We start from the raw sequence: 9,598 nt of genomic DNA on the forward strand, positions 1-9,598 counted from the left end.
TAGAATGGCAGCCGGAATATCGAGCTAAATATGTTGAATTTATGTCGGAATATTTACGACTCGGCCATATGGCGGTCTCTGCGTTCGACACTGAGTCGAAACAAGAACATTATTTTCTATGTCACCACGGGGTGTTCAAAAATTCGGGAGGGGGAGGGGATAAAAAGATACGTGTCGTTTTCGACGGCAGTGTTCAAAGTACGACTGGCGTGTCACTAAATGATTGTTTGTATTCCGGACCACGATTACAAAGTGACATTACCGTGATCATAAATAACTTTCGTTTGCCACGGTTTGTTTTTACTACGGATGTAAAGATGATGTTCCGTCAAACTTGGGTACATGCGGACGATCGGAAATATCAACTTATATTCTGGCGTGCGTCACCTGACGAGCCGTTGCTTACTTATGAATTAACGACAAACACTTACGGCCTAAAATCTAGTCCCTTTGTCGCCATCCGGTGTTTACATCAGTTAGCTAACGATGAGGAAAGTAGGTATCCTCGCGCCTCGGAATTGCTACGTAATAGCAGCTATGTAGACGATCTTAACGGAGGAGCCGACACGTTGGAGGAGGCTTTGTCTTTAAAGGACGAGCTTGTATCTCTTATGAATACGGCCGGCTACGGACTCAGGAAATGGGCATCCAATGATGCCAGACTGTTAGATGGTTTACCGGTAGATCACCTCGAGACTCCTCGTTCGTTTGACCCCGACATGGACGATTCTAGTTTTATCAAGGTTTTGGGGATCCAATGGGATCCAAAATATGACGTGTTTACCTATCGACTTATCTACCGGACCCAGGAGTAATTACTCGGCGATCCATTCTGTCTTTATCGGCGCGGCTTTATGACCCCTTGGGGTGGGTCTGTCCGGTGGTATTTAAAATCAAATTACTATTGCAAACTCTTCTTGGTACTTTTGACAATTCGCGCAAGGTCGAATGGGACGCTCCGGTATCAGGAGAAGTAAAACAAAAATGGCAAGATATATTATCGGACTTACCTAATCTGCGAAGAGTTTCCATACCTAGGTGCTTAAAGTTCGATAACAACGCTACATATTCAATTCACGGGTTTTCGGATGGCTCGTCACTCGGTTTCTCAGCGGCGGTTTATTTACGATCGGTTAACGCAGACGGGACGGTCCTCGTGCGGCTACTCATGGCTAAGTGTCGTTTAGCCCCATTGAGGACGAAACACACAATTCCTAAGATGGAATTGAATGGCGCGGTTTTACTAACTACACTCATTAACCATCTCACCTCCTCGTTAGAGCGTGATATAAGGTTAAGCGAAGTAATTGCTTGGTGTGATAGTACCATAATTTTAGCATGGTTAAAAACCCCGCCACATAAATTACAAGTATATGAAGGAAACCGAGTTTCACAAATAATTACCTCTAAGACGGCTATCACTTGGCGGCATGTCCCCAGTGAATTAAATTGTGCGGATGTCGCGTCGCGCGGTACAACGGCGAACGAGTTGCTGCACCACCCGCTATGGTGGGAGCCGCATTCGGATTTTGACTTAATTGATCGGTTTAGTTCGTTTGACAAGCTGATAAACGTTACGGCTTACTTACTACGGTTTACTCGGAATTGCACAAACAAGGATAATAAAGGCAATAGTATTCATATATCAATTTCGGAGCGTAGGGACGCTACTACTTACCTAATATGGTTAGTCCAAGATCGGCATTATAAGGCAGAGATGGCCTTACTACGGGAAAATAAACATATAAAGAATTCATTACGGCGGCTAAATTTGTTTATAGACAAAAACAATTTAATTCGGGTCGGTGGCAGAATTGATGCGTCCGGACTGCCATATAACGCACGGCATCCAATATTATTACCTGGCAAGGATCGGTTTACGGAACTATTAGTTACTCATTATCACAAGGTGTATTGCCACATCGGGGCAAATGCACTGGAATCTATTTTATCTTGGACGTACTGGATAGTCGCCGCGCGGCGGATTACGAGAAATGTAACCTTCAAATGTATAGCGTGTTACAAGGCCCGGCCGCGACCGGTGCAACCCTACATGGCGGACTTACCACCCGATCGGGTAAAATGCACACGAGCGTTTCTCGGCACGGCAACAGATTTCGGTGGTCCATTTTATATAAAATCTAGCAACCTTCGTAACGCAAAAATAGAGAAGTGTTTCCTTTGCATATTTGTTTGCCTGAGTACTAAAGCGGTTCACTTAGAAGTAGTGAGTCAATTATCGGTCGAAGCCTTCGTTGCCGCGCTTACGCGTTTCGTGTCTCGGCGTGGACTCCCAAATTTATTGCGGTCAGATTGTGGTACAAATTATACGGGCACCAACAAATATTTAAAAGAACTATACTCGTTCCTACGGCATAAACAATCTGAAATTGATCGGGAATGTGTTAAGCGTGAGATTAAGTGGCTCTTTAATGCACCGTCAAGTCCAAATCACGGCGGCTTATTCGAGGCAGCAATTAAGTCTGCGAAAACCCATTGTAGGCGTGTGCTTGGTGAAACTCGGCTCACGTTTGAGTTACTGACTACCTTTTTTTCCAAGGTTGAAGCTACGATGAACTCACGACCGTTATGCCCTCTAAGTTCGGATCCGGCCGATTTAAATGTATTGACTCCAGGTAGTTTTTTGATAGGAGAACCTTTGGTAGCTCTTCCAGAATACCCATATACGGAAGTTAAGGAATCCCGTTTGTCTCAGTTCCAACGGATACAAAAGATGACGCAACATTTCTGGATTCGGTTTCAAAATGAGTATCTTCATACGCTTCAGCAACGCTATAAATGGACCTCTCATACGGAACCTCCTAAAGTAAACGATTTAGTTTTGATTAAGGAAGATAATTTAGTCGCGCTTAATTGGAGGCGCGGACGCATAGTTAAGTTGCTGCCAGCTAAGGATGGCATTATTCGCGTTGTTGAAGTTAAAACTCAAAACGGTGTCTTATTAAGACCCGTGTCCAAACTCTGTAGGTTGCCTATTGAAGTCTAGGAACCAAGGAGGCCTTGGTTAGGCGGGGGGATGTTCGGGCATTGTAATCTTTTCAATATGAGGGTATGCCGTTTCGGAGCAAATTCGGAGGTAGATTTGACACCTCGGACTGTCATGCACTTTCGGCTCGGGCGCGGCTGCAACGCATGTTCCTTTCTGTATTACTATTACCAAAATTCGGTATTTCGGTGGTGTTTGCGGACAATCAAGTGACAAGGCGTGTGTGACGATCTCTCAAGGCCCTGGAAGTGCTAGCTAGCTGAAGAAGGACCAGGATTCTCGAAGATCATCGGAGTGTGCTCAAGGTCAGTGGCTATCTCATATTGGTTGATTGCAATGCCTGTCCAAATCTTTTAATACGCTAGGGAACCTAGGACCAGCTGGGTTATCGAAGGGTTCATAAATACGTGAACAAAGTAAATTAATTAGGCAATTTTGGACCCATGTTGATATAACATTTTTCTTTCGTAACACTGCCAGGAATCCACGGTTAAAGTCTGTCGGAATCCCTGTGCCCACCCTGTATATATTGTAGCAAGGGTTCCAGACCTGAGAGGCATATTCTAACTTACTCCTAACACATGAGCAATAAAGCACTTTGAGCATCTTGACCTGAGTGAAATGAACAGAATTGCGCATTATGAAACCTAGTGCTTTATAAGCGCCACTAATAATGTTATTAATGTGTTCATCAAAAATCAGTTTAGAGTCGTGTATGACACCTAAATCTCTCATACATGATAATTTCTAAAGAGTTTGACCCTTTAAGGCATAGGTAGTGTCGATTAAGTTGCGTTGGCGCGAGAAGGTCATTGTAAAACATTTAGAGGGATTCAAATCTAATCTGTGTAATTGACAGTACCTAATCATCAAGGCGTGCGAGGTCAGACTGAAGTAGTATTGAGTCAGCAATAGAATTTATTTTTAAGAAAACTTTCATGTCATCGGCGAAACAAAGAAGCTTTGAATGCAGAAGACATTTATTAATATCATTAATAAATATATTAAAGAGCAATGGCCCTAGTAGTGACCCTTGCGGTACCCCACTAGGAACAGTAACCCAGCCATATAATTATTCACAACGACAGCCTGGGTCCTATTCTCAATATAGGATATGAACCATCGCAATAAATCGCCATTTATCCCGATGTTATTCAGCTTTGATATTAATAAACTGTGGTCAATACGATCGAAACATTTGCTGTAATCAGTATATATTATATCAACTTGGGACCCAGTGTCCATAGCATCAGTAATATAATCATTCAACAAAATAAGATTAGATACTGTAGATCTACGTCGCAAAAACCCGTGTTGATTAGGACTAAAATAATTAATTAAAGAATTATAAACTTGATCAAAAACAATTTTTTCAAGCACTTTTGATAAAATACATTATTTGGATATGGGCCTGTACTGGGGTGATAAAAGCAGACTTCCATATAGAAGGTATAGAGCCCTCTGAGAAGGAACGCTGAAAAAGCATGACTATCGGCCTTGTTAGGTTCTCCGCACATTTAATTAAGAATTGTGCTGGGAGCTCATCGGGGCCTGCGGACTTGGAGGGGTCTAACTTAAGCAATAAGGTGGTAACAAGATCTGGGTCGACCTCAATTGAATTTATATTGACGAATGACTCAGTGTTAGAGACAAATGAATTATGACTGGTCGAATTAATAGATGGTGAAAAATTGGTAAATAAATAATCAGAAAAGGCTTCACAAATATCTTGTCCTGTATTAACTGACTGATTTCCATATTTCATACTGCTGGGTAGACCCTTGGGAGGACGATCGTGATTTGACAAATGACCAAAATTGTCTAGGATTACTAGTAATTTTTTTTTTCAGCACGACGCACAAACGTAGTAAAACATTCGTGTTCCAATTTACGAACTCTGTCCCTCAAAACATTATATGAAATTAAGTCAGAAATATTTTTATGTTCTGTATTTTTTTAAATATTTATATTTTTCTTTTATGACTTTTTTCAAAGATACAGAAAACCACGAGGGATAATTATCTTTTTTAATATTTTTGCTAGGAACAAATTTGTCTCTAAGTCTAAGAAAAGTCATGTAAAAGAAATCCAGCGATTGGGCCAGTGAGCGACCAGAAGATTCCTCTTCCTAGACGCTAATTCGCTATTGATAGATGTATAATCACCTTTATTCCAAAAATATTTTACCAAGGGGGCTGATTGCAGAGGGTTAATATACTCCATTTTAACAATAAGAGGCTCATGATATGGGTCAATAGGTACTAGAGGACTCGTGCAGTGATTAATAGATACAAGGTCATTAGACATAACCAAATCCAATATCTTGCCAAAGCGATTTACAATGCCATTGTACTGGTAAAAATGAACAGCGTTAAGCTCGTCAACAAAACTGCACTCGTCGCTACTTATGTAATTTGACGGAACCATGACGGAGTCCTGCGCTGTCCATGCGATATTGCTCATGTTAAAATCTCCAATTACCAAGAATTTGTCATCAGGGTTATTTTATTTAATATAATATTACTTAAATTACTCAGAAAATTGTTTAATTGTTGCGAGAAAGTAAAACCATTGTTTTGTTTGCACAGATACAACACGCGGAACGTATTTAGGTTAACCGGTTCGACATGATGATGTCTGTATTTTGTATGTTTCGTTTTAACTAACGTGTTTGCCGTTTGCGTTGCAGCAGCCAGCCGGGCTGGATGAAGATGGCGTGCTGGCAGGTGATCGCCGTGGGCGCGGTGGGCGGCGTCATCGCCACCTACAGCGCCGTCAGCGCCATCTTCAGCACGGCGCAGGCCACGCCGTGCTATCTACGATAAACAACTACCTGCACCCTTTCAACCTCAACAAATGACTAAAATCTCATCTAGACCACGTGGTAACTTGCGGCATGTGCTCCTTTGATTGGTTGTACCAGGGTTGTACCCATGTCTCATGTAAGTCAAAAACAAACTGCCGGGGAGGAGAGGGAGGTTTGAAGGTTCCATTTTTCGGTGCGGTACAAAAACAAAACGAAAGCTGATTAAAGCTACAAGTTTAATTCAGTTAAATAACTCCTCTTCACGGTTAAACCGCTGAACCGATTTAGTTGAAATTTGGTATAGAGATGTTTTAAGTCCCAAGACAGGACATAAGATAGTTTTTATCTGAAAAATCATACTTTGTAGGTGTGAATTTTGGTGTGAGGAAAATTCAGCTTCTTCGCCTAAGTTGAATTCCTGAGGTAAATACTGTTTAAGTTTAGGTTTGAAGTCATGTTTGGTATAATTCTCAGCTAAATCAAACATGTAGACCATCCCAAATATTATTTTTACCTCAGCAGCTCGAACAAGCCTACTTTCGTCACTCCCTGAAAAGAGCGGTCCGGTCCGGTCCGGTCTCGTCTCGTCTCGTCTCGTATCGTATCGTATCGTATCGTATCGTATCTTATCGTATCGCACATATTATAATACTTTTTTTTTCTGTTTATTCTGTGTAATTCGAAATACATTTTAACCTTTAATATGTTCTCACTACTGAGGTGAAAAGTTATGTGTGCAACACGAGAGCAAAGTTATTTTACATCTCGTGTTTTTGAGTCCCTCGCTACGCTCAAGTTTCTACCTTAGAATCACTCGCTTCGCTCGTGATTCAATTATAGAATCTTTCGCTTTCTCGGGACTCAAAATAAACACTCGAAAGAAAAACCAACTTTCCTCTCTTGTTGCACAAATAACTATTAAATCCAAAATTCCACCCCACTTTTCACACCCTCAAAAGTTGATTTTGATTATAAACCTATCCTATGTACTGTCCCGGGACTCAAACCATCCCTATACCAAATTTCAACGAAATCGGTTCAGCGGTTTAAGCGTGAAGAGGAGTTAAAAATAAGCATGCGGGATCCTATTACTAAGACTCCGCTGTCTGTCTGTCACCAGGCTGTATCTCATGAACCGTGATAGCTAGACAGTTGAAATTTTCACAGATGATGTATTTCTGTTGCCGCTATAACAACAAATACTAAAAACAGAATAGAATAAATATTTAAGTGGGGCTCCCATACAACAAACGTGATTTTTTTGCCGTTTTTTGCGTAATGGTACGGAACCCTTCGTGCGCGAGTCCGACTCGCACTTGGCCGGTTTTTTTAATTTTGTTTTTACTTAAGAATGGTGTCAATGTTGTACCATAAATGAATTCAGCACCCCCGATTTACACGAAAACTATACCAAACCACTGACTTATATTTATAGACAAGCTACCAAGAACCATAGACTAACTTATACTAGAGCGGTACTGTCATAGTAAATTTTGTAACCACAGAAAATTCACTGCCATCTATCGACACACTTTAAAACTAAAAATTAAGATTTATAAAAATACGATAAAATGTATTTAAATATGGATAAATGATTTTTTTATTTGCATTAATTATTTTTATGATTTGGACCCATGTTCTTTCACTGATATGCTTTAAAATTGTTAAATAACAAACGATACCGTCAACGCCATCTATACGACAGTAGACCAAAGCTAGTAGCGCCCTCTGAACGAGAATCAAATTTTCTTGATTTTCGAGGCACGTTTTTTTCTCTAGACTGTATCCATCTATTACGGAGTTATATCTATCTTTGCAAGAACAAATTGTGTCAGCGAAGTATCCGCCATTTTTTGCGTTTGACGTATGTCACTAAGCTAAAGACCGTCCGTGACGTACTAAACGCAATGAAGTGCATGCACTTCATTGAGGTGCGGAAACATTTTCTTCGAGATGCCGCCTCTAGTGTATACATATTACCTCAATCCTCAATGTGCAACCAAACCCGGCTTAGCAGCTTCACTGATGTTGATAATCAAGATAAAAATGAGAGCCCTAAATAAACCTTTAAGAGCGGATATCTCAAAAACTATACAAGATACCGAAAAACTTGTAACAAATTAAATCATTTTTTGTATAAGTGGCCATGTCGCTCAGCTCAGACGCATAGTTTCCGAGATAAAAAAAATTGCACCAGGGTTGCGGGCGGGGACTTGATATGTTCACCTCCTACCTAGTCCAAACAAAGCTACGAAGTCAAAAATTGTGTTCCAAGCATTTCCCTCTATAACTTTTCCTGGCCTAATTGTGTATGTGCTAAAAAGTATTTGTACGCGCCATCAGGCTGAATTTCTACTTACTTAAGTTATGAAATAAGTAACGTATATTAATAAGTGCCTAACTTAGTTTGTTATAATATTTTTATTATTAAATACGTTTTCTTCAAATGTGTGTTTTTATCCTATTCAGTGTGTAGAAAGTGTCCTGTATATTTGTGAAATTTCGCTTATTTCCTTTAAAAAACCGTTTAAAATTCTCTTCCTTAAAAATACTATAAGTTTGTCAAAGGACTGTCTCATTTCGAACATAGACAGAGAGAATCATACTATCTTTTGTCTTACACTAGTATTAGCACTCAAAACAAAAGGATGAATATAGTTCTTTTTGTTCTTATTTACTGACAATTTGGTTTGACCAACTATATATGCTTAAATAATAAGTAGTTTACAATATTATTATTTTTTCATTTTAATTTACCATCGTAAAATTGCCGCCAAGTTTGTTCATATTTAAAATAAGTTAGGTACTTATTTGTCCGTCTTTGGGTCACGGATTTATTTATTTCTTCGAATTTGTGATGATAGTCGTAGTTTCAAGAGGTTTATCATATCAATATACCCAATGTCGGGTTTCGTTTTACTTCTTAACTAATCTGACCATAATTATCTACCTTATTACATAATTTACTATTTACTACATTAATTATCACATGTTAACATATCACCATCGTTATTATATAGTTGCGTGAATTGCGTGATGCGTGGATGACGTCCACGCGTCTATGATGTAAGATGCTTGCGCACGCCTCACTTTAATCGTTACCTAACGCAGCGTAGGTACTACGTAGGAGAACAACACGCGAACGCGAAGCGAAGCGATGCGACGCGGGGTGAATAAGTAATAAATAAGTAAATAAGTTTTGTAGGACATTCTTACACAGATTGACTAAGTCCCACGGTAAGCCCAAGGAGGCTTGTGTTATGGGTACTCAGACAACGATATATATAAATATATAAATACTTAAATACATAGAAAACACCCATGACTCAGGAACAAATATCTGTGCTCATCACACAAATAAATGCCCTTACCGGGATTCGAACCCAGGACAATAGGCTTCACAGGCAGGGTCACTACCCACTAGGCCAGATCGGTCGTCAAAGTGAATCAATCCTTTGATATCTATAGAAGTGTAACTACGTGGGCGATCTCATTGCGAACGCGAACGCCGTGGGCCCCGCCGCGCCGCGCCGCTTTGCTTCGCGTTCGCAAGTTGTTCACTTACGGAAGACGCTGCGTAACAGTTTATAAATATTAAAAAAATAAAAATGTTTAGTTTATAGTGCGACATAAAATAATAGAAATTAAATAAAATATATCTAAAAAAAACATACTAAATTGTTGCCATGTTTAAGCATTTTAGTTACGTAGGAAGTGGCGCCCTCAATAATTTTCTACAGTTTCTTGTCGGACTATAATTCCGTTTACAACCGAGTTAGTTAACT

The 9,598-nt window shown here is 39.9% G+C and overlaps 1 protein-coding gene across 2 annotated transcripts in view; it reads left to right on the plus strand.

Moving 5' to 3' along the window:
- The window catches only part of LOC134754334 (uncharacterized), an 84,959-nt gene extending 76,774 nt beyond the window's left edge, over nucleotides 1-8,185 (plus strand). The window contains exon 9 of one of the 2 annotated variants that reach the window (XM_063690603.1): nucleotides 5,697-8,185. In XM_063690603.1, coding sequence (XP_063546673.1) covers nucleotides 5,697-5,832 — 136 coding nt within the window. In that variant the 3' untranslated portion in view covers nucleotides 5,833-8,185. The remainder of the gene's footprint in view (nucleotides 1-5,696) is intronic. The other variant, XM_063690604.1, reaches the window with a different exon arrangement.
- Nucleotides 8,186-9,598: the final 1,413 nt, after the last annotated feature.

The sequence above is a fragment of the Cydia strobilella genome, chromosome Z (assembly GCF_947568885.1).
Source record: "Cydia strobilella chromosome Z, ilCydStro3.1, whole genome shotgun sequence".
NCBI classification, from domain to species: domain Eukaryota; kingdom Metazoa; phylum Arthropoda; class Insecta; order Lepidoptera; family Tortricidae; genus Cydia; species Cydia strobilella.